This window comes from Chrysemys picta, chromosome 3, assembly GCF_011386835.1.
Source record: "Chrysemys picta bellii isolate R12L10 chromosome 3, ASM1138683v2, whole genome shotgun sequence".
Lineage (NCBI taxonomy): Eukaryota > Metazoa > Chordata > Testudines > Emydidae > Chrysemys > Chrysemys picta.
Genome location: NC_088793.1, coordinates 184,614,228 through 184,640,434, shown reverse-complemented (window position 1 = coordinate 184,640,434; position 26,207 = coordinate 184,614,228). Strand labels below are relative to the sequence as shown.

The 26,207-nt window shown below is 42.2% G+C and overlaps 1 protein-coding gene across 16 annotated transcripts in view; it reads left to right on the top strand.

Moving 5' to 3' along the window:
* Positions 1-6,150: 6,150 nt before the first annotated feature.
* The window catches only part of CCDC88A (coiled-coil domain containing 88A), a 410,515-nt gene continuing 390,458 nt past the window's right edge, over positions 6,151-26,207 (top strand). For 12 of the 16 annotated variants that reach the window (XM_065590781.1, XM_065590785.1, XM_065590783.1 and 9 more), the window contains exons 1-2: positions 6,661-7,373; positions 7,470-7,570. In XM_065590781.1, the coding sequence (XP_065446853.1) occupies positions 7,311-7,373; positions 7,470-7,570 (164 nt within the window). In that variant the 5' untranslated portion in view covers positions 6,661-7,310. The other 4 variants (XM_065590770.1, XM_065590774.1, XM_065590769.1 and 1 more) reach the window with 4 other exon arrangements.

The following is a 26,207-nucleotide window of genomic DNA, read 5'->3' as shown; positions in this document are numbered from 1 at the left end:
TTACGTCCATTCTAATACCACCCTCCTTCCCCTCTGTTGTAGTAGCCAGCAAGAAGGAACTGAAGGGGGGTTGGGTCGGCAGGGTCATATATTGAGCGGCATGAAGGTACCACTCCAGGGGACTCCACAGGTGACCCGATGGGAGCTGCTAAGGGAAAAATTTCTGACGACCATGCACGCAGCGTGCGCACACCTGATTGGAATGGACATGAACACATCTCTAAGAACAACAGTTACGAGAAGGTGAGTAACCGTTTCATCTGGAGGCCTGGGCACATCACAATATGGTCATACCTCAGTAGCCCTGCCTCCCACTTCAAGTACTAGTGGCATGAGAGACCCCCTCCACTTCTTCCAGAGAAGCCAGGACAGTGGCACTGGGGGCCATCTCCTGAACAGGAGAGGCAGGGAGAGCAGCAACAGGGGTTTCCTTTGCCCCTCTTCCCCCAAAGGACAGTGGATGAAGCAGAGAGGCCCCTGTGGTGCTTTCTGCATCTGAATTCTCCTTCTCCTAACACCCCCACTCCCTGTTGGGGTGGTATTGGCAGGGATTCCCAGACCAGTGGGTTTTGACATTAAAATGATGAAGGGGGCTGTTCACACATCTCATAGCTATTGTTTCAGGCTCTCTGCAGACTCAAGCAGACATCACCACATTAATTATGCCCAGGTCACATTTTCAACCTTTTCTTTGCAACTATGAGAGCTAGATTTTTTTTTTAATGAAAGATTAGATTCTGATTAAACTGTATTATCTGAGGAGCTGGGTCTTTGTTGCAGACTGATCATGTCTATACCTTCATTCTCCCCTCCCAAGAGTCCTCCATACAGTTCTAAGGAGGATGACACAGAGGTGGCTTATACTTGGCTCATTACAGGGAGTGGGCAATTCATATGCAGAGTCTCCATTGTGCATGAAACTTGGGGTCACAATTCAGCCCTGAGTAAAAATAGGATTTGGAACTTTGCGCACAAAGACTGGTAAAGGCAATATGCTACACTTTCCCTAGGGGCTAGCTGAATCAGGGCAGAAATTTACTCTGAAGTGCCAGTCCTGGTTCTAATGAATGTATTCTTTATAAGAGGGCAGACTGGGGTCCCACTGAGATGATGGGTGCCTATCCGAAGAAGTGGGCTGTAGTCCACGAAAGCTTATGCTCTAATAAATTTGTTAGTCTCTAAGGTGCCACAAGTCCTCCTGTTCTTCTTTTTATGTTTATATAATGCTCTCTCTAGAAGCTTCCTAATATGTGCCTCAAACTCACTAATGTTCTTATGGCTCAGAAATTCTCTTCTATAACAAATGTATTTACACACCAACACTACATTTTAAATAAAAAGAAGGTTAATCCTTAAAGCTGTTCTTTCAGCAATAGTAGGTCGCATACTGTATTAAGTACTAACAGATCTGTTTTAGACAATATAAACCTGAAAGAACAGGATTTTTCCTTCCTCTGTCTGCATATAGATAGATTATTGAATGAACCATTTCATACAAATACAAAATAATCTTGATAATGTTTGGCTCTGGAATGTTTAAAAGAGTTAAACACTTAATATCAATAATCCTTAAAGATATTTTAAAATATCCAAACGTCTCTATATTTTACAAGTAAAATGATGCTTTAAACATTTTCCTACTTAGTTTAACTGAAAAACAAAACAACCTCCCCCCCATGAAATTTCCTATTCCATGGAGAAGATGGGAAAATATACTAAATCCTATCCTGTAGGAGACCGGTAGGAACTAATGTAATTGGGGCAGATTTTGAAACTCTGAGTAGAATGGATCTTTGCTGGTAAGTATAATTTTGTTCGGGTTTTTTTTAAGTGATGTCTACGATTTCATCCAAATTAGCAGACCACCCTGCAGGAGGACTTTAGAGTGTTGCTGACAGCCACTTGCCATGTGTTTAGAAAGTTTGCATATGTCCTTAGCTTTTCTTTTTCATTTAAAAATTTTAGAAGGTTGTGGAAGGTTTTTTAGAACAGGAGAGGAGTGGGAGGAATGTTAGTTTAAAAAGGAAAAAATAGCATGAAACTGATCCTGCACACTCTTACTTACATAAGTAGCAATCTGCAGAACGGGGCACTTAATTTATGCCCCTTGATAAAAGTTTTTAACAACTAATTTTTGTATAAATTAAACCTAACAAATGATAAAAACTGAAATTGCGAAGATCTCAAAAAGTTAAATTAAATAAATAAAGCCAAGAACAGTTAAATCAAAAAGAGATTGAATTCCAAACCTATGTCTCAGAACTTTCAGAATTCTAACTGCCTGATCCTGTGCCAAGTTAAATCACTGGCAAAACTTCCATTTACTTCAAGAGTGCAGGGTGAAGCCCTTAATACCTGGCCCCACAAATCTGTCTAACTTGTACATCCCATGGAGCTGGTACCAACACATAGCCATGAAGTAACATGGTGAAAATAAGGTATGTATGAAGAGGCAGGTTGTTCATTCTACTTAATGTGAATGGAGGGTCCCTGAACTGGTATGGGGGGCGGAGGGGAAGGATTGCAGAAGAATGGTGGAAAAGTGTCAGCTCCACAACTCTACCCCTTCCCTAACCAAACAGAAGCCCCTCCCACTGCATGCTACCTAGAACTGGGCTCCATGAATAAGTAGGTACCAAATGAAGAGGAACAGTAGATAAGCTAAAAAATAATTATGAGAGATACAAGTAAGAGGGCTTGTGTGCCTTATAATTATTTTTGCCTTACCTAATGTAACTGTGGATATACTCATCCATAAAAATGTACACTCCTGGTGTGAATTCTGCTAACTCTTTGACCCACTGATATTGTGTGGCAACAAGTTCCAAAGGCTGTGTTATGTTTTTAAAAAAAATCCTTCTAGCAGTTTTAAATGTATTGCCTTTTAATTTCATTAAATGTCCTTTTTTTTACTTGTTTTGAGGGTAAATAGGAGCATCTAACTGAACTTGATACTATTTACTATTTTATATACCCCTCACATGTCCCTTCTTCATCTTTTCTCTAAACTAAACAGTTCCTACTATTTTCTCCTCATATGGAAATATTGTCATATCTGAAATTATTTTAAGCAGCTTTCTTTGCACCCTCTCTAATTCTGCTATATAGCTTTGAAGTGGGGTGATCAGATTGGAGCACAAATTATTTATACAGAATCATAGGTATAAAACTACAACGTAAATAAAGTTTTGAGTCTTGTCCAGAAGAATGCCAGAGTATACTTAAGCAAACAGAGAGAAGAGTATACCACGGACCCTAGACAGAGAAAGTGCCTTCCATCATTCCTATATCTTATATAGAGATGAACAGCAGTTCCAACCACATTGCGTCTGATGTAGCAGGATGTAGAGCAGAAAACAGTTCCTAAAGTAAACCATAGTTAGCATTTCAAGCCATGAAAAGACCTAGAATTGCATTCACTCAATAGGCAGTGAACACAGATTGCCAAACTCCTCAGATATTAGTGAAGCCTATTGGCAAAGGTCATGGAGCAATTCTACAGCTTATTTATACAATAACCAGTCGTGTAGCCTCAAATAAAAAGCATTATTGCAATCCATCCTACAGGTTGCAAGACACGGATTTCAGTGATGTGGTTCTGTGCCATAAAAGAAAAGTCACAACTTCTAAATGTTTCAGAGGTGAACAAAATCCTCTTGAAACTGCTCAAAATTGGATTTCCATATTTCAGTATGTGGTCAAAAAACCTCCACATTTTGTATCTTTAGTCACTGACTTGGGGGCAAACCCTGTTAGTAGATAGATTTGCCATCACACACAATTCCCCATCCCACCACCCATACCTTTCCTATAGAGTGGTTTAGTTTCAATTAACTGTTTTATGTCACTCTTCAATCTTGATGAAGCAATGAAGGAGTGCCAAGACGGAGTGGCCATGATTGGCTGAGACAGAACTACATATCTGGGTACCATCAGTGTATTTGTACCTAACATCATGCTGGCTTATCAGTTATCATATACATACTGTCAATAAAACAACCCGCAGTAGTCCTTATTTTTGCAGCCATTTCTGCAATGATAAATGACCAACCCATCAGAAATTAATTCTGAAGCTAATCTGAGGATGTATAACAGAAATCAAGGTAAATTTTCTTGAATTTGCAGTTTCACAATTACTGCAATTATAACAGCTTGGCAATTTTACTGTGTGGTTATTCTAAAAAAAAAAAAAGATGAACGTTATACATTACTATTTTCCCATTTTGTTTGTGTTGGTTTTCCCTTGCCTACACCTCCAGACTGTGTAATTAACTATGAATCATTTGTTGAGATGCATCAATTTGCAGTGGACTTCTTAAAGAAATTATAAAATGGATACCATAAATTCAGTGGCCTGACTGCTCGAATACTGAGAGACAATGTGGATGAGGTAATACCTTTTATTGGATCAACTTCTGTTGATGAAAGAGACAAGCTTTCGAGCTTCATAAAGCTCTTCTTTATGTTTGTGTAGCTCAAAAGCTTGTCTCTTTCATCAACAGAAGTTGGTCCAATAAAATATATTACCTCACCCACCTTGTCTCTCTAATATCCTGGGACCAAAAGGGCTACAACAACACTGCAAACAGTATACTCATCATCTAGAAATGCCCAGAACATATATAAAGTGAGTGCTCCTGCTGTCAGTGATGTCATACAACACACAGGCTGGAAAAAACCCAAACAAAACATACTTTTAAAACTGTTTAATCAAATGTTCATCTCATAATAATAATAACACAGATGTCAGCACAAAGTATTTTCCAGGAATTGAAGACCAAGTAGTGTTACTAACCTATAGCTGAGCCTTGGATCAGCAATTCCTCCTAGCCAGTCTTTAATTCCCAGGAAATGCTGTAGTACACAGAGAGCTGACTGGTTAGCTATTCAGGCTTTTACAAAAATGCTTTTGTAGTTATCTTTAAGGACCAGTTGTTTGTTGGCTGTTATTTCACTCATGTATCACTAGACCTTTACTCTGGTCCAAGACTTCACAACTTTTTTTTTCTGCCTGTTCCCATTTCATGGCAAAACTAATAATGAAACCTCCCTACTCATTTGGTTTTGGGAGGGAAGGAGAGAAAGAAGACCTTGTTTTGTATACATCCACGACTGATTTACAGAGAGATGAAATCTCATCATTGCAAAGCAAAGCTACCCAAATCTACAACTTTTGTTGTGTGTTAATAATTTACCAGAAAATCTCTTTTATTTGACATCTGATTTAAAGACTATTTTCCCCACAACCAATAATTTATTTTTCTCCTCTTTTACAGAGTGATCCTCTCTAGTGTAGAAGAGGTCATTAAGGGAGATTTCCATCCTAATCTTAGAGAATTAGGGCAGATACGGCATCCAGACATTTGGGTTAAAAAACACAATCTGTTTCCCTATTTGGAAGTTCTTCAAACATTTAATTTCAACCATATTAGGGAATTGATTTTTTTAAATGAAAGTGTACACACGCACCCACCCACCCCCCTGGAAAAACAAGATAAAGTTCTCTGGAAAATATGCAGCTAAAATTTCTCTCCTGGCAGGAGAGCGGTTGGATTTAAAGTCTGAGATTTTGCATACTGCTCTGTCAATACAATACAGTCTGAGTATATTAAGTACATAAAATCCCCTATATTAATGTTTGAGGTGGGAATTGAATGTGCAAGAGTGAGGAGACAGCACAAGGAAAATAGCGTGGGTGAACAAATTGCTTGTCATCATTAACAAGATCGTCCTCCTTCCCCTCTTTGTCGCAAGTTCAAGCAGACTGGTTTCGTCTATGTCTCAATTTCACCTTAAAAAAAAAAAAAGAGGACCCCCTCCCTCAAAAAAACCCCTATGAGCCACGGTTATGAGTGTGGCTCATAACCTCATCTGCCAGGGGTAGAAATGGGAGAATTCAGCGCCTCTCTTTCGCCTCAAGGGGAGTTGGAGAAAACTGACCCCTTCTTTCCCCCACACCAGAGGGGTTTCACCCCACTCTTCCCTCGCACACCTTTTCCCCACAGAGAGTCAAACTGAATCAATCTCCTTCTGCCGGTGGATAGGCGGAGGCTGCAGAGCAGTCCACCCCCTGAGGAGTCAGAGGGCAGAGGCACCGTCTGCTCACCCTCGGTCTTGAAGCTTCTCCGCGCTCAAGAGTCCCGCCCCTCCGTGGACGCGCGTCTTCGCTGCCGCAGCTGCAGTGCGCGAGCTGAAGGCGTGTGCGCGGGCGCGAGCCATGCAGCGGTTTCCCCCATCCCCCTCCTCAATTCCACCACCATCCAGAGGCTGAGGCGGAGGAAGAACAGGCTGGCGGAGGGTTACTCTTCGCTTTGGCAGAGACGAGTTAGCGATCCATGCGCTCTTGCTTTCCTTGGAGCAGTGTGTATAGAGAGTGTGATGCGGCTGTGCTGGGGCTGATTGGGGCTTGGTGGCCGTTACTTGGAGAAGGGACGAGTGGCGGTTCCTGCAAAGGAAATTAGTTCTCAGGGACAGCGGGAGGTTGAGGAGCCAAGGAAGCAGGGGGGATTGAGGAGTCTGTTGGGAGGTAGGGGGGCTCAGGAGCAGCGAGGCACCAAGGAGCAAGGAGGGGTGTGGGGTGCTGAGGAGCCACGGGAAGGAGGGAGGCTGCGAGAGCAACGGGCGTGGGGGAGGGCGAGATCACAGGGCGAGGCAGGGTGCGGGTGGGGAGGGGTCTTGTCCCTTCTCTGTCTCAGTTCAGTTGATGGCAGCGGAGGCTAAAAAGGGGAACTGATTAGCAATAGCTTCCCTTCGCTGCTGAGGCGGCTGGTTCCCTATCCCTGGGCTGCCTGTGACACTAGTGGGGGCGGGAGCGCGGTCAGAGGCTGTGCCTCTCGTCGGCACAACCTTTAATCTGAGGTGGGGGCTGCTGAGTAGTATTTGCCCCTCTTCCTCCTGTCCTTGCTCTGGGGGCCGATTAGTCTGGAGAGTTTAACTGGGGTTTCCCCTCCTCGCTGAATGAGGAGTTGCTGTGGTAGCCTTGAGGGTTTTTTTTGTCTGATGTAGACTCCAGCAGCCTTCCTCCTTTCTTTCCTTCCATCCTTCCTTCTTCCCCTTCGCTATGTAGAGCGGGAGAGACCCGTCAATTGGAAGACTGAAATGAATTTAGATGGACTTTCAATTGCTTTTTTTAAAAAAGAAGAGGATACATCCCAGTTGCCAATGCACTGTTTTTTATATTGCTTTGGAGAAATGGGGGTCATTTGCTGCTGCTAAATCCTTGGGGCATTTTAGAGAGTTCCTACAAAGAAGGCAAATCTGTATTTTTTTTGAAGCGAAGGAGCCACATTGATTTTAGCCTTTTTTATAAAATGGAGAATGAGATATTCACACCCCTGTTGGAACAGTTTATGTCTAGCCCTCTTGTCACCTGGGTAAGAATTAATTTTCACAAATGCCATTTTTAAGGGTAAATATCTAGTTGCAGAGATTGAGGTGGAGTTAGTGTCATGGTGATGATTATATTTTAGGTTAAGACATTTGGACCCTTAGCTGGAGGAAATGGGAGCAACCTGGAGGAATATGTGGCTCTAGTGGATGGCATATTCTTGAACGAAGTCATGCTCCAAATGTAAGTGCTCATGTATGTGTTTTTTCTTGTCATTGTATATTTTATTTTTTGTCAAGTCTTTTGTTTCTTCAACATGTCATTTGACTTTCCAGGCATCACTTTGTAAATATGTCTGATCATAAAATTGTGTTTTGGCTAATAGTATTCATGTGGTTAGCTATGAGGAGAATCTAACTTATACTATATTTAGTCTAATTTGTTTCCACTGGAATTTTTTTTCAAACACAGAAAACATATTTTTAAAATTTACTATTCAAAATCTGGAACTGTATTGTTAATTATATGATACTGCCACTATAATTTGCAAGTCTGAGACAGTATGACAAAAATGACATAATTGCAAAGTATGTGGTGCAGTACCCACAGGATTATGAAATGTAAGATTTAATAGAAATTGTATTTTTTTAAACATCTGTAAATACAGTTTCATTTTGACATAAATGGTTTAAAATAAGATATACATTAAATTAAAATTAAATTAAATTAAAAGACCAGAATGACTAATAATTTGCCTGTTAATAAGGTTCTAATGTTTGTTTTAGTTCATGTGGCATAGGATTTTTTTGAAATTGTGTGATACACTGTTATATATTGCATGGATGCTAATAGGGACAGACTTGTTTTTGACTTTGTTTCTACAGGATCAGAAACTTTAGTAAGTACTGGTTGTGAATTGTAGTATGGCTACATTTTTATTCATACTATAGAAGCTAAAATGATCAGTGAAGTGTTTTGTTTATTGCCACAAACCATACACAACACAGTTTTTTCTGTTTGGTATCAGAAACTAATTATTGAAAATTTTGATTGTTTGAAAGGCATGTATAATTATATAAGAGCTACATAAAGTGATATACATGAACGAATTAGATTAATATATTAGTCACAATTTAGAAAATATGTATGTTGGAGAAAATAAGTGCTCCACTTATTGAAGTTTCAATAAAAACAGAACTGCAATATACAGCAATTTATTAAGAAGTATTGTGATTTCTACCACAATTGTGACTATGGAACATTGCTTACTAGTATATTGCCCAGATAGTGACAGCTTTCTGTTAGTCTTTAAGGTGCCACCGGACTCCCTGTTATCTTTCAAATGTACATTTCTGTAGTACTGTACTTCACTAATAAGAAGCAAGATGGTACTGGCGGAAAAAACTTCTCATTTAAAGCAGCCCCTTGCTTTTTTCTCCTCACAATATTTTAAACTCTTCCTATATAAATTTAACCTATCCTTGGATATCTAGATAGGAATAACTGTACACATAAGTACAGATATACCAGTGTGTAAGCAGCTTGCAATGACAGCTGTTCACCAAGAATACTGTCCAGTGATGGCCAGGCACATTCTTGTACTCTGTTTATACTATTTTCACTCATGGTAAAAATATTGTAAAATTACTAATTTTATGTACAGTATTGTAAATATGTATACTGGATGTACTGAGCAACTTTAAAGCCAAGTTTTGGGCCTACTGAAGTCAAGCATCACTTTTGCCATTAACTTCAGTAGAAGCAAAAATTAAAATTTATTTTTGTAATATAGATCCTGCAGAGAAATGTGCAAAGTATGGTGAAGTCTTTTTAAAAATGTGTATCTTCTTCTAGAAAGCTTTTATTGTTGCATAAATTTGTAAGTGATTGAAAAGTGCAGTGTCTTCTACCGATGAATTTATTGAAACACTGTTTTTACTGCGTAATTGAATTTGAAATAATCCAAATCAGAAAAGTTAAAGTAATTTGGCAACTACGTGACTGTATATGTTGGCAACAGAACTTTTATTCATTATAAAAATGTTTAATTTTAAATTGGAGGCTGATCACTAACTTTGGTCAAAATTTAATAGTTTAATCTTGAAAATATCAGGAATGAAATTCTGAGAACTTTCTCAAGTCTTTGGAATTTTATCTGAGAAAATATCCTGGTAAAAATATGTTGGTAGTCTTCCTCCAAACTATTAAAAATAATATAAACTCAACAGGTACAGTTGTCATGAGGATCTATGCCCAAGCTCCAGGTCCTGGTGGTTTTTTTGTCTTGTCTTTGTGTGTAAATCTTGGACCACATCCTGAAGAATGTCATCCACTTAGAAAAGTGGTCATTGTGTGTATAGATAAAATGCAAAAATATACAAAATCCATTAAAGATAATTTTGAAAAAAAGAAGAGGATTTGATAGTCTTGCCAATAAAATGTTCATCACATTAGAAATAGAGATGAGGGAGTTGGTGGTGTCAAATATTACTATATTTGTAAAAATAATTTCATTTATAACCTTCTGTTTTCATGTTTGTAACTCTTTTCCATAATATTAATCTTTTGGGTTGAAATTTGCTGTGCTTGCTCTCTGTCCAAACTTGGAGTGTCTTGGAAGTTTGAGCAAAATCTCTCCAACTGCTCTTTAAAAAAAATTATATTTGGCAAGGGTGAAAAAAATGTTGCCTGTTTGAGGCTTGACTGTATTCCAACTGAAAGGCTCATTTTTAGCCTTTGTGTTGACTTTTAGGGCCCAATCCAACTCCCACTGACAACCAGACACTCTTGTTTGTATGTAGGTAAAGTATGGCAAAAATGTCAGTTTGGGAATTTTGCAATTTTTCATCGAAGGCTTACTTTTCTTCGTTTGAAAAGGATATGGGTGTTTGAAAAACTGTATGCTGAGCATACATTGTAGATAATCCACACATGTTCTTTTCACTATATAGCAAGAATTACACTTGTAATGTTGGATCTCCACCCATCTTCCCAAACACCTACTGAAACAAACAAACAACTCAAGAAACCAAGCTATGCCTCCAGCAGAAATGTTACCTCAAAAATGGAGGAGAGCCAAAGGCTCCAAGAAGTCCACTGGGCACTTTGCTGTTCCTACTGATTTTACCTGGAAAGTGCTCAGATATTACAGCAACGGGCAGCAGTGTAAAACCCTTACAGAGCTATGCACTTAAAGATAGATACAGTTTTAAAATGAACCTTAACATTTATTGGTATTATTACCTATACTCTTCCTTTAAAACTTTGGTTACCATGTACAAGAGAAGTGTGACAGAAAAACTAGTACTAATGCATTTTGAGACACTCTAGCTTTTGAAAAGTTTTCTAAAAATCATAATGTGATAATTGTCTAGATATCTCGTGATAGGGTTAGAAACAAAAATTCTTTACACTTCCATGCTTTTGTACTCCAATGGAGAGCATGAACTGTTGTTCCAGCAAGAATCATTAGGAGTGATAGTTGCGTTAGATGTGAGAAGTGCTACCAGAAGTAGGTGTCTAATACATTAAGGTGCATCAGCTTCTTAACATTCTACACTAGTGTGCTTCAAGTGTCGGTCGGATGCTATTAATGTTAGTATTTTAGTGCGAGAGTACAGCTAGCAATATGTATTGGCTGAAGCCTTTTTATAGGATGACATTACGTGTTTCTGCTGTCAGTATTGGAGGTGGGTGTGAGTGTGTGCGTGTGTTGGTTAATATGTGAGTAGAGAAACCATCACAGTAAGCAGTTTACATAGGTTCAGAACATGAACAATTGGACACTGTTTCAACTGTTGAAGCCCTGCTGCTTTTCTGCTTTGGTACATATTTCATTTTTGCAAAATGTTTTAAAACAAATGGTTGAAAATATGAATATTACATCAATTAGTAAGTTATAATTCTCAACAATATTTTTACAGTGATTATTTTAGAGGATAAAGTGTTTTTTCTTTCACTCTGCTTTTTCTATTGGCTGACTGCACTCAGGGGTCCCTCAACTCCCATGATATTGTGCAGGCAGCCTACTCAACAACCTCCTCCCCATTTCTGTGCCATGCGTGCAGAACATGCACTGTAATCCAACTAACTCCTCCTTGTGAAGAAAGCTGGAGGCAAGAGGCAGCTGCAGGCAAGTCCTGCCAGGGTAGGGAGATGGAAAACAAAATGTTAGGTGAATTTAGAAGCAGAATGCTGAATTCTGTAGCACCTTGGAAAAATGTCAAATTTTGCAGCTGCAGAGTCTATGCCCTCTTCCCTCAATTGAGATGAATGGGGCAGGTTCACACCTCTCAGTCCTATTGTTACAGACACAGGCAAGTGTCACTGTTTGTTTTATACGTGTCTGCATTTTTAACTCTTTGCTATCAGAAGTGCTAGAATTTTTTAAAATGAAATTTAAGATTGTGGAGTGCAATTGTGCAACGAGGAGGAAGTTCCACAACAAATTCCATTGCTGCCGTGTACACAGGGCCCTAAATATTATTGTTGGAGAAGGATCCTGTCAATAAGAAATGGGATTTTATAAATGCCTAATGATTTATCTAAAGTAGGGCTTCCGACTTACACATGTTAGCAAGTCCATAGGAGGTGTATGGTGGTAGGATCTGTACTTGCGTGATATATTGGGATAGTGGATGGATGAAAGGAATAGAGGACATGTAGAGACATATCCACATGGAAATTTTTCAACAGTTGGTCTTTCCCTGTCCTTTTTCTCCCCTAGGTCCCCTTCGCATGCATACGCACAAACCCCTATACGTCCTTCCCCAGTTCCATGCTCCCTTTCCTTTGTTCCTATTCCATGTCCTCTCTGTGGCACCCCATCAACTCTCTATTTTGGCGGTTCAGTAAACTGTCCTTCATTCCCCCTCATACTTCCTTACTATCCTGGTCCTCTCCTCCTGCTTACCACCTCTGCTCTAAGGTATTTCTGAGACTGGGGAGCACAACTCCATGACACCTGTGAATATGTATCTTCATTTTCCTGCCCCCATCTCCAGGCATTTGCCTTCATATCTTTCCTGGGACTCTTGCTCCACCAAATTTCCTTTTGGCCTCCTACTTCCCCATCTCTGGTTCAGTCTAGCAGCTGGAGCCAGGACGTCTGTGTTTGTTTATAACATTTATACTATAAATGTTTTATAAGTGTTTCCCCTTATACATTTTTTATAGAGGCCCTCTTTATATATTAAATGCTCTATCCAAGAATACTAAAAGGCACTTCTCAGCAAAGACAGCAAAACTAAACAAATCTGGAGTTTCTAGGCCAATTCATTTTGGAGATATGTTGAAGCAAAAAAGTATAAGAATAAGTTTCAAAAAAGTAAACTTCAGTTAAATTTTCAAAATATGGTAATTTGGAACTGTTTGACAATTTTCCAGTAAAAAATTGGCCTCAGATGAGATGTGTGCAAAACTTAAGGAAGACTGAGGAATTTTGTGTAGTAGTTGAGGAAAGTTTTAAAAATTGGATTTAAAATAGGGTGCTGTCTTCATTCCTAACTTGCGAAGCAACTACTGCCATAACACAGTTGATGTCTGGCAATGAAATTATCAGTTTGTTCATAAACAGTAGTCACAACTGGCTCATAAATACTTCTTCATGCATAAAACCCACAAACTTAATGTTCTAATAACTTCCTTTGGCGTACACAGTGTTGAGAGCAAAGTCGAGTGGAAGTGAAACACTCCTCTGATTCAGAAGGGTTACCTAAGGGGGAGAACTGACATTTTATTGATATAAATAAGGCCAGATCTACATTGCGAAATTTTGCTGCTATGTCTGTCAGGGGTGTGAAGAATTACGAGATTGGATTGACTGTGCAGGCAAAAGTTTGTAGTGTAGGTGGAGTTATACTGGCAAAACTGCGCTTTTGCCAGTGTAGTTTATTTTGCTTCGGGGTAGGGGTGGGGACTGGAATGGAATAAGGTATACTTGCAAAATGGCAGTTTTGCAAACACACTCTACACTAAGATTGCTTTGCTGGGATAGTATAGTGGTATAGCTGTACCGGCAAAGTGCTTCTATTGTAGATCTAGCATAAGTGTCAGAAGTTAATTTCCCAGATTAATTGTCGCTTGCTAGCTTTGTCTTTATCACCAATTTATACCACAGATGGGAGGGGATTTAGTTACCAAAACTTGATTGAAAATTAGTTACTAAGATGGCAAGTCTTTTTTTTTTTTTTATGTGTCTGTATGCACACTTAGTTTATGGCAAGCTGGAGTGTAAATCTATGGTGTACTACGTCTTCCTCTACACTCTAGAGCTGAGGATGTGAGTGCAAACTTGAGCAGATGTATTCACACTATCTCACATCTAGCTAAAAATAGTAGTGTAACAGCAGTAGCATGGACTGTGGTGAACAGTGGCATGGGATAGCCACCCTGACTATGTTTCCGTGGGTTCTAAGCGGGTTTGTACTTGAGGCGGCTAGCCGGTGCCACGGCAGCCACACCGCTGTTTTTAATGCGCTAGGTTGATGAGAGCTAGTGTGAGTGTGGGTACTCGAGTTGGTCATCACACCCCAAGTTCCAAGTATAGATGTAGCCATAGTGTCAGTGTAGCCATAGGATACTGCTGCTGCACTAGAAGTTCCCTAGTGTGCTTTAATCAACTTGTGTTTTAAAGTAGGGTAGATTGCAACAGCCTGTGAAGTGCGTATTTTATCTCAGTTTTACTGCTAGAAAGAAAAACTGAATAAGAGTGCAGTAATACATTGTCCCAGGTCACACAGCTTGTGCTTTAGTTGAGGTGGGGATGCTTTGTTTTTATTTTTTTCTGCTATAATCCGGTTAATTGATACTTAATTGGGTTGGTATCCAAATAACAGATATAATTCCCAATTTTGAAATTAAAAGATTTGTTTCTATATTTTTTCTCTGTTTCTCACTCCCAATTTGGGATTATGTTTGAGCTTCTTCCTTTTCTTTACATGTCCTCTGCTCCTGTTCTGTTTGTGGGTTTTCTCTTTCTATCTGTTCTCTTCCTCTTCCAGATTAGCTCCCCCTTCGTTGCTTCCCTGGTTTCTTCTTACTGAACTGCTTACCCCCTTTCCCCCCCAAAAAAACCCCTCAAACAACAAAACAAACACAACTTACTGGAGAAAGAGGCATTTTTCAAGATATGTTATCCCTGGAGCACGTGACCTAGATGGCCAAAGAGATTATCTGGACAGTACTGTGACTTCTGCTAATTAAGACTCCTCACTCTTCTCCCTTGAGTTGCTGAAGGTTGGTAAGGAGAGGCATGGCATGAACTCAAGCAGGACTCCTGGGTTACCATTGCTCAGCACTGTTGAGAGAAAGCTCTGAAACTGCTTTTCCATTACTGTATTAGGCCAACAATTAGTCAAAGCATTGAGTGGAGGCAGGTTTCAGAGTAGCAGCCATGTTAGTCTGTATCCGCAAAAAGAACAGGAGTACTTGTGGCACCTTAGAGACTAACAAATTTATTTGAGCATAAGCTTTTGTGGGCTACAGCCCACTTCATCAGATGCATAGAATGGAATATATAGTAAGGAGATGTATATATACACATACAGAGAACATGAAAAGGTGGGAGTTCTCTGTATGTGTGTATATAAATCTCCTTACTATATGTTCCATTCTGTGCATCTGATGAAGTGGGCTGTAGCCCACGAAAGCTTATGCTCAAATAAATTTGTTAGTCTCTAAGGTGCCACAAGTACTCCTGTTCTTCCTTGAGCGGAGGCAGTGTCAAAGGTTACTGCTTAGCCCAGACCCTACTGATCCAGTTTCCCTCATGTGATTTCCCCCCTTTCATGTAAATGCTAGACTTTAGGGGGAGAATTTGGAAAGGGGGGTTATTTTAAAAGCTGTATGATGATTCAGTAAATTTAAAACTGTAAATATGCTATATTTTTGGAATGGGGGAGCAGCAGAAACAAGTTGATAAATAATTCATATTTATTGAGTGTATACTGTTGAATATGCACAAAAATGTATCTTAGGGGACCTAGTTATTAGGACTCTGTTTACAATTACATTTTTATTACTGTTTCTTTAGTGTAAGACACTTTGGGCTATGACTTTTCTAAAATTTGGTTCTGTGTTTCTTATAATTTTTATCACTATTTACATTATGTGTAAAAATTCTAAAATAAATCCCACTGGCAGCTATGGGGAGACATTTGCTGCTCCAGTTTTTCTTTTTTCTTTTAAACAAGGCCTGTAGCGGGGTGGTCACCCGCTCCTGCCTTAAAAGGGCTTAAAACAGCCCTGGGAGTGGGCTGTGGCAGGGGAAAGCCTAGGCTGATTGGAAAGCAGCCACAGCTGTGGCTGGCTTAATGGGGGCCCAGCTGGCCCTTATGAGAGGGCTGGGGCCAGAAGCCAGAGACAGACTCTCTCTAGCTTTGAGAGGGAGGGACCTGGCTGCAGGGAGCTGAGAGAAGGTGCCTGGAATGGAGCACGGCTGGGGGAGCTCCGGTCTGGGAACCCCCCCCCCCCCAGGCTTTGGTCTAGTGGAAGGCCAGTTAGATATCTGGGTTGCAAGGGGTACACAGAGGCAGCAGGTCCAAACCCCCCTTGCCTAAGATGAGTGGTTTTTATACTGCAGTCTGCCCCAGTGAGCGGGGGCTAGATGGTGACTGGAAGTAGGCCATGACTGAGGCAAGGTGGGGATAGAGGGTTGGGGGTTCCCCTGGGTGGGGAGACCTTGAGACTGGGGGGGGTATTGCCAGGGGTCAGCACTCCAAAGACAAGGGGCACCGGGTCCTGGGAGGGACATGGGAGCCGGTGACAGCAGGACACTGGCCTGCAGACGGCGCTCCGGAGGCTGGAAATGCTAATTCCCTGAGACGACCAGCAGGAGGTGCCACAGCGGTGAGTTACGCACCACGACAAGGCCCTTCAGGAAAAAATATATGAAGTAATTTTGTGGTGGCTTTGGAAGATTGTGGCTGTATATTTATGATACCGTGTGTACTAGAACAGTACAGAAATGTTTAACCGAGGCTAAAACATGATCAGTTAACATGGCTTAAAATCTTAGTCTGTGTATTAACAAGCATTACGAAGGCTTTTCATTCATTATTAAGGTAACTTTATTGAGCTAACAAGTGAAAAAACCCACCTCTTTTGCATGTCAAGATAGGGTCAGGCCCTTAATGTTCTGCTCTAAATATGTCTAAATTGAAGGGCTGTCGATTAATCGCAGTTAACTCACGTGATTAACTCAAAAAAATTAATCACATTGTTAAACAATAGAATACCAATTGAAATTTATTAAATATTTGTGGATGTTTTTCCTTCATTTTCAAATATATTGATTTCAATTACAACACAGAATACAAATTGTACAGTGAGCTCTTTATATTATTATTTTTGGTTACAAATATTTGCATTGTAAAAATAAGAGAAATAGTATTTTTTAATTCACCTCATACAAGTACTGTAGTGCAATCTCTTTATGGTGAAAGTGTAACTTACAAATGTAGATTTTGTTGTTGCATAACTGCACTCAAAAACAAAACAGTGTAAAACTTCAGAGCCTACCAGTCCACTTAGTCCTACTGCTGCCCGCTTCTTGTTTACAATGTTACCTGAAAGTGAGAACAGGCATTCACGTGGCACTTTTGTAGCCCGTGTTGCAAGGTATTTACATGCCAGATATGCTAAACATTCGTATGCCCCTTCATGCTTCGGCCACCATTACAGAGGACATGCTTCCATGCTGATGATGCTCATTAAAGTGATGTGTTAATTACGATTCTCTCAGTCACAAATTTATGTCTCTTGCTCTGTTTTACCCGCATTGTGCCATATATTTCATGTTATAGCAGTCTCGGATGATGACCCAGCACATGTTCATTTTAAGAATACTTTCACTGCAGATTTGATAAAATGCAAGGAAGGCACCATTGTGAGATTTCTAAAAATATCTACAGCACTCAATCCCAGGTTTAAGAATCTGAAGTGCCATCCAAAATTTGAGAGGGACAAGGTGTGGAGCATGCTTTCAGAAGTCTTAAAAGAGCAACACTGATGCGGAAACTACAGAACCCGAACTACCAAAAAAAACCCAAAACCAACCTTCTGCTGGTGGCCTCTGGCCTTGGTTACACTCGCGTGAGTGAAGTCGTGCCGCCAGCGCTGCGAGAGCTCTCTCACAGCGCTGCAAGTACTCCACCTCTCTGAGGGGAATAGCTTGCAGTGCTGCGAGAGAGCGTGCAGTGCTGCAGGCGCTGATTACACTGGCGCTATATGGCGCTGCACTCGCCGCACTCGGGGGGGGGTGTGTGTGTGTGTGTTTTTTCACACCCCTGAGCGCAGCAAGTGCAGCGCTGTGAATTGCCAATGTAGCCAAGGCCTCAGACTCAGATGATGTAAATGAACATGTGTCGGTCCACTCTGCTTTGGATCGTTATCAAGCAGAACCCAGCATCATCATGAACGCATGTCCTCTGGAATGGTGATTAAAGCACGAAGGGACATATGAATCTTTAGTGCATTCGTCACGTAAATATCTTGTGACGCCGGCTACAACAGTGCCATGCGAATGCCTGTTCTCACTTTCAGGTAAAATTGTATATAAGAAGCGGGCAGCATTATCTCCTGCAAATTGTAACCAAACTTCTTTCAGTGATTGACTGAAGTAGGACTTAGTGGACTTGTAGGCTCTGAAGTTGTACATTGTTTTATTTTTGAATGCAGTTTCTTTTGTACATAATTCTACATTTGTAAGTTCAACTTTCATGATCTAGTACAGTACTTGTATTAGGTGAATTGAAAAATACTATTTTTGTTTTTTTACAGAGCAAATATTTGTGATAAAAATAAATATAAAGTGAGCACTGTACACTTTGTTTTCTGTGTTGTAATTGAAATCAATATATTTGAAAATGTGGAAAACATCGGAAAATATTCAAATAAATGGTATTCTATTGTTTAACAGCGCGATTAATTTCTTTAATTGCTTGACAGCCATTCTAAATTGGTTGGGAATTTACCTCTTAAGCATATGTTGTAAGCATTTGCAGGTTTGGATTTTAACTTTATGCTTGTGAGTAGTCCCATTCACTTAAATTGAACCGTTCAAGTGTGTAAAGTTAAACACATAAAATACATGTTGGCAGATTGGGGCTGAAGTCCCCATGTCAATTTCCAGTGATCCTCTTTGCACCAATACAGTTTTTCCCCCAAAACCTCCTATTTCTGATTTTCAGTGGAAATTCTATAATGTGAACCAAAATGAAAAGTTCTCATCTTGGTCTTTGGAACAAGTTTTATGAAAGGTTCTGATCCTGTCAACTTGGCGTTAAAAAAATAATTGATCTGGAGGAAGATAGTGTAGAAAATACTCTGCCAATCTCTGCAGATTTTTTTTTCTTTTTTTGACTGGAGGAATTGAAATTCCAAATTCTGATTTGTGTGATAGAATATAGTAGAACAAAATACTTTGCTCTTTTTGATAGGTTATAAATTTAAAAACTGATTAATATAATACAGGATGCATATATTGGTTAATCTTTTCCCAAGTAAAGTTAAAGGTAGTTTTGCCATTGACTTCAGGGGAGCCAGGATTTCGCTCATGATGATTTTATCTGGACCTAGTATTAGAAAGTTAATTGATCTGAGACCTACCTTCCCTACAACTTATATTTTCTAGCTTTTTAAACTCTATGTACAAAAGATGCATTACATTTTTGCACAGCATAGTCATTGGAGGGTGCCACAGAATATGCACACTCCGTCCCTCTGTTGGGGCAGGGCAGGGTTGTGATACTACCGCTGTTACCATCTCCCCGACAGTCTTTAGGCAGAAAGCGGTGTGGCCCAGAGACGGTATAGCATCCCTTAGAGTCAGGACAGCGCGGCTTAGTGGCCAGTCAATCAGTGGCCCTTGCGCTCAGGGCAGCACAGCCTAGCAGCCAGAGCCAGTATAACTGCCCTCAGTTGCAGAGCAGTATGGCTTAGTGGCCAGTGTCCATATAACAGCCTCTGGGTACAGGGCAGTGCAACCCAATGGCTAGAGTCAATATAGCAGCCCCTAAATGCAGGGCAGTGTGTCCCAATGGCCGCTACCCAGGGGCAGGAGGAAGGGGCTGCCACCAGGGGGATGGCGGCCCAGGTAGGGAGGCCCAGGCCCACCCGACTCCACCGGGCTTTGACCCAGGGCCCTGACAGTGGTGAAGTGGTCCGCCACTGGGTCAGCATGAAATCCCACTAAAACACGCTGACCTCACTCGGGTGGGAGATACCACTTGCTCACTCTCCCTGGGTCACTTCCTACCGCGCTTCCAGAAGCTGTAGTCCATTGACCATTGGAGTTTCCGGGCTCCTCAGCGCGGGTGATTCCCTGTGGCTCTGTCAGCCGCAGACCTCCCGTCCGTCTCTCAGAGTACCCGGTTCCTGCAGGCAAAGGCTGGGATGGCTCTTCAGCTGGAGCCTCTGCCAAAGGTCCTTACCCTCCGGTGGTCAGCCTAGAATGAGCTGGGCTGCTCCCTTTTATAGTGAGGTAGTAGTTGGATCAAGCCCAGCATGGTCTCAGGGGTGGGACTTCTGCCGCCCATAGTGTGGGATTAATCCTCTCTTGTCTAGTGCGGGGTATGCACACCCCATTACATGCACCCTGCCCTTAAGAGGGATCCTGGCGAGTGGTCCGTCTCCCTTTCCTCCTCTCCCAACCTGGAGAAGAAGTCCGCATTGGCTTACCTGTGTGAGCCTTACCTGACCGATGACAGACGCGGAAATCATATGGTTGGAGGGAGAGGTACCAACGCATAATCCTGGGATTGGTGTTCTTCATTCTGTGCAGCTATTGGAGGGGTGCGTGACTGGTAATCAGTGTGAAGGAGCTGCCGAGCAGATAGTAGTGTAGGGCATTGATAGCTCACTTTACTGCCAAGACCTCCATTTCGATCGTCAAATAATGTGTTTCCCTGGGGAACAGCTTACGGTTTAGATGTAAAATGGGGCGTTCTTCCCCATTGATTTCCTGTGATAGGATGGCTCCTAATCCCACTTCTGAGGCGTCTATTTGCAATATGAAGTCCTTTGAGAAGTCTGGGTGTATGAGGACTGGTTCCTGTGCTAGATGTTTCTTCATGGTCTGGAATGCTTCCTCACGCCACTGGACCACCACATCTGCCGGGGTTGAGAACTTTTGGTTAGGTCAGAGAGGGGAGCTGCTATTGTTGCAAAGCCCGGTACAAAATTCCGATAGTATCTGGCCAATCCCAGGAATTGGCGCACTTGCTTTTTGATTGTCAGTGTATCGGCTAAAGCTTTCACTTTATCAATCAGATGCCGTAACTTGCCTCCTCCCACTATATACCCCAGGTATGGTCACCTCTTCCTGCTTGAGACGGCATTTCGTGGGGTTGGCTGTGAGGCCCGCCTCCTGAAGGGCTTTGAAAACACTGGTTAGATGTTGAAGGTGGTCCTCCCAACTGCTGCTATAAATCACGATGTCTATATATGCTGCCGCGTATCGGTAGTGAGGCTGCAGTACTCTGTTCATCAACCGCTGCCCCATGTATTCCAAAAGTTATGAACTGGAAGAGGCCGTATGGTGTGGGAAAAGCAGTCTTTGCCCTGGAGTTTGGCGTCAGGGGTATCTGCCAATACCCCTTTGTTAGATCTTATATTGACAAGTATTTGGATCTGCGGAGATATAGGAAGAAGGGGACACACATCAGGGCCCAAATGGGGCTCTGGGTGATCACTACTTCCACCACCCAACACAGATGTAATGAGGTTAAGTGGTGTCCGTATAAAGAAATTAAAACTACTGATTATTCCTCAAGACAGGCTTTTAATGACTTACAGCTATAAATGCAACACAGACAGAATAGGAAAAGAAAAATTAAAGACCAGCATTGAATAAGGATTAATATATATTGTAAACAAACACAAGTACAGGTAATATTATGCATTAGCTACTTATTACTATAAAAGCATATCCTTAACTGGCAAGTTTTACTGATGACAGGCACGAGTACATGCAAAGCTATTATTATTTAACTATTAACCTTACAAATTCTATTCCTACCCTTAATAATCACAAGTACAAAGAAAGATACTATCAATTGATTAACAACTTTCTACTATTCCTAAACAACTTAACACTAGTATAAAACTTTTACTACTATTTCTAATACTGCAACATTAATATAAACTGAGATCAAATTATCCCAACACTACCATTCTTCATACTATAGTGTCAGTACAACTTGTGATCAAAACAGCTCGAGCATCCCAGACTTCTTTACTCCGTAAGCTTATACTGCATGCAACCAGACTATTTTACTTTAAAACCTTATCCTACCGAGAATATGTTATCCTTTAGTTGACCGCTCTTTGCACTGGCCAGGTACAGATAGTCAGTGTGATTCAGGTTTCCTCAGTTTAGGGGTGTGGGTCAGACGGTCAAAGAGAACCACATCCTAGACCAAGACGCGCGTGCGCACACCCACACCCACCCACCCGCCCGCACCCCTGAGGCTCTACACATTTATTCTTATCTGCCCGCCATGTTTTGAAGCAGGTCAACCAATCAGGTTAGGCCAAATCTTCAATGTGATTAGAGTTGGCTATATAATTCATGCTTGCTTATTTTCTTGTAGCCAATTGTTCTAATTTTAGAAGTTATGCACAAGGAGATAACTTATATCCATATAGCCCATTGTCTTGACTGTGGTTTATCTAATAGCCAGATGTTCCAAATATGGTCAACGTGGGCTAGACAAGCTGTGCCCCCGGGGCGGGGAGGGGTACAACTTATCTTGCCACATTATGCTACCTCCTATAAAGTATCTGGTAGCAGAGCATTTTGACCACAAGTCTGTTTCCTTTTGCAAAGCTTGCATCTTAAAACTAATTCTACGAGGCTCGCTTTGTGAAGCTTCCGGAAGTTTTAGGCCTAATATTGACAATACTATTGTTCTTTTTAAGCTTGACAACACTCTTGTTCAAATTAATCACAGGATCCCCCTAGTTGCTCCAGGAGTTCTTTGATGTGAGGCATTGGATAAGTGTCGAACTGGGGGATAGTGGTGACCTTTCGGAAATCAGTGCAAAAGTGAATGGCGCCGTTGGGTTTCGGGACCAGTATGATCGGGCTCCGCCATTCACTCCTAGATTCCTCCACAACTCCCATCTCAAGCATTGTCTCCAATTCCTGGCAGACTGCGTCCCATATTTTCCTGGGGAGAGGCTGATGGTTGTCCCTCACCCTCTGTCCCGGGGTTGTTGCGATGTGGCAGCTTATGATATTGGTCCACCCTGGGAGCGTTGACAAGACCTCTGGGAAGTCCTGTACAAGACGTTGTAGCTGTTCTCATTGTGCAGGGCTAAGGCCTTCTCCCATTACCACTGGCTTTGGGTCTAGGGGCTCTCCTAATAGTGGTCCCAGTTCCGGGTCAGGGGGTGAAGGTGCGATGATTAAGGCCTCTGTCCTTCCAGGCTTTCAACAAGTTCACATGGTACATGTGTACATCTTTCTGTTGCCTTGGTAGCCTGATTTCGTAATCTACTGGTCCTAGCCGGCGAGACACCTCAAAGGGGCCTTGCCACTTGGATAATAGCTTCGATTCGGTGGAGGGCAATAATAGTAGAACCTGGTCTCTGGGCTCAAAACTGCATACCTTAGTCCCTTTGTTATATTGTTGCTCCTGGGTCTGCTGGGCTTGTAGCAAGTTCTCTCAAGTGAAGGCACCTAAGGTCTGGAGGCGCTTCTGTAGCCGCAACATGTGGTGGTTAGTTCAGAGGGCCAGTGTCTCTTGTGCCTCCCAGTCTTCTTTCAGGAGATCCAAAATGCCCCGAGGTCATGTCCCACAGAGGAGCTCAAAGGGAGAGAACCCAGTTGAGGCTTGTGGGACTTCCTGGCCAGCGAACAGTAGAGCAGGCAGTAATGAGTCCCAATGTTGGGGGTTGTTTTCTATAAACTTGGGGAGCATTGACTTGAGGGTTCCATTAAAGCGTTCGACTTACTCATTGGTTGTACACTGAAGTCCTGAGAGTTCGAATGTTCATGAGGCAACAACTCTGCTATTGTTTTGGAGGACACACTGGTGCCCTGATTGGTTAGGATCTCCTTGGGTATCCCGACCCAAGCGAAAATCTTCAGTAGCTCCATCGCGATATTAGGGGCTGTAGCTGTGTGTAAGGGGATGGCCTCAGGATAGCGCGTTGCATAATCAATGAGGATGAACTTGTTCCCTGTCATAGAATAGAATATCAGGGTTGGAAGGGACCTCAGGAGGTCATCAAGTCCAACCCTCTGCTCAAAGCAGGACCACTCCCCAACTAAATCATCCCAGCCAGGGCTTTGTCAAGCCTGACCTTAAAAACCTCTAAAGAAGGAGATTCCACCAGCTCCCTAGGTAACCCATTCCAGTCCTTCACCATCCTCCTAGTGAAAAAGTTTTTCCTAATATCCAACCTAAACCTCCCCGACTGCAACTTGAGACCATTACTTCTTGTTCTGTCATCTGCTATCACTGAGAACAGTCTAGATCCATCCTCTTTGGAACCCCCTTTCATGTAGTTGAAAGCAGCTATCAAATCCCCCCATATTCTTCTCTTCTGCAGACTAAATAATCCCAATTCCTTCAGCTTCTCCTCATAAGTCATGTGCTCCAGCCCCCTAATCATTTTTGTTACCCTCCGCTGGACTCTTTCCAATTTTTCCACATCCTTCTTGTAGTGTGGGGCCCAAAATTGGACACAGTACTCCAGATGAGGCCTCACCAATGCCGAATAGAGGGGAATGATCACGTCCCTTGATCTGCTGGCAATGCTCCTACTTCTACAGCCCAAGATGGCGTTAGCCTTCTTGGCAACAAGGGCACACTGTTGACTCATATCCAGCTTCTCGTCCACTGTAACCCCTAGGTCCTTTTCTGCAGAACTGCTGCTCAGCCTGTAGCTGTGGATGGGCTTCTTCCTTCTTAAGTGCAGGACTCTGCACTTGTCCTTGTTGAACCTCATCGAACTTCTTTTGGCCCAATCCTCCTGGTGTATGCCAGGCCAGAAAAAAAGCCATGCTATCCTTCGGAAGATCTTTCTACTAAAGTGTCCCACCCAGGGTTCTGTAGGAGGTTCTGGCCTTGTCTCTGGGGCAAGGAGCTGTTGGGTAACTTTCTGTGTTTGAGGTTCCTGCACCACTCAGTAGAGGCAGTCTCCTCGAGTGTCAAACCACAGTCTTTGTGGGGAGTGTAATGTATCGTCTCCTTCTTGGTCTGGGTTGCTGGCTGCTCCCAGGCTTGACTTAAAGTTGGGTCTTCCCTCTGCTCTTGTCCGAAGTCCCCATCTTGCTCTAACTCCACCTGGGCATCTTTGACAGGGTGCTCTGTACCTGGAGGGGACTTGGCGGGCGGCTCAGGGGGTTTAGATGGTCCTTCACTGGGGTCGGGTTCCATGGGGTGGCCAGAGTTCCCCCAGCAGCTACAGTCAATGACAGCGGCCCTTGCATTCAGGGCAGCGCAGCCCAATGGCTCAAGTCAATATAGCAGCCCCTAAACGTGGGGCAGTATGGCCCAATGGCCAGTACCCGGGGAGAGGAAGGGTCCACCATCAGGGGGATGGCGGCCCGGGTAAGGAGGGCCAGGCCCACCGACTCCATCGGGCCTTGACCGAGGGCCCTGACAGTGGTGGTGTGGTTTGCCACTGGGTCAGCGTGGAATCCCACTGAAACACACTGATCTCACTTGGGTGGGAGATACCACTGGCTCAGCCTCCCTGGGTCACTTCCTACCGCATTTCCAGAAGCTGCAGTCCATTGAGCATTGGGGTTTCCAGGCTCCTCAGCATAGGGAAGATCCCCTGTGGTTCCATTGGCCGCAGACCTCCCGTCCGGCTCTCCGTGTCACTGGGTTCTGCAGGCTCTTCAGCTGGAGCCTCCGCCAAAGGTCCTTCCCCTCCATCGTACAGCCTAGAATGAGCTGGGCTGCTCCCTTTTATAGTGAGGTAGTAGGAGCATGTCCAGCATGGTCTGAGGGGTGGGATTTCTGCCACCTATTGTGTGGTATTAACCCTCTCTTGTCCCATGCAGGGTATGCACACCCCATGACACAGGGTCTTTAAATATTTTAATACAGGATTAAGAGTATTTTGAATGAAATCTGCATTTTGTGTAAACATTGTTTCTACATTTGAGATCTCCTTAGGAGATCATTTGGAACATATGTGACGATATTCTGGTACTCTTTTTAATTAGTTTTTGTAATGGCTACATTTGGATAAGTGTGTTCAGAGAAAAGGATGAAAAAGGTGTAATAATTTTTCTGAATCTTCACAATTACTTTCCTCTTGGAAAATTAAAGATATTTAAGTAATGGAGGGCACCTGTTTATTTGGTGGTGTTTGGGGGAGGGAAAGCGTGGAAGGGAGAAACTTGGGTATACAAATGTAATAAAAGACAAGTCTCTTATTTTCCCCCTTATAAACTTGAAATTTAGTATCTAATAAATACTGAGCACAGCATTAGAACGTAAATGCTTTTAAGTATTGTAGAAATCACTTTTCTTTTAAAAGGATTTAATATTTTCATATGCAAGAAAGCATATTGACTGCATAAATTGTGCTGTGCTTTAAATGAATAAGTGTTTCCCCTCTGGTATCTGACATCCACATTGCATCTCCTGTTCAGTCAATACAAAATGCTGCAGCAAAGACTTTTGCCTGCCTATCAATCTGACCATGTCACCCCATCTTTCAGTCCCTCAACAGTGACCCGTTATCTGGTATAGCTGAACTGGCATTCACCCCATGATTGTGTCTTTCCTGGTTTATTCTTGGGATTTTCACTAGTGCAGCTACACAGGTTGCTGGCTACTAATTAATTAATACTGAATTGTAGACAAGACCTAACAGTAAGGAAATAGTGCTCCTTGGCATCTCTTCCTGTTTCTGT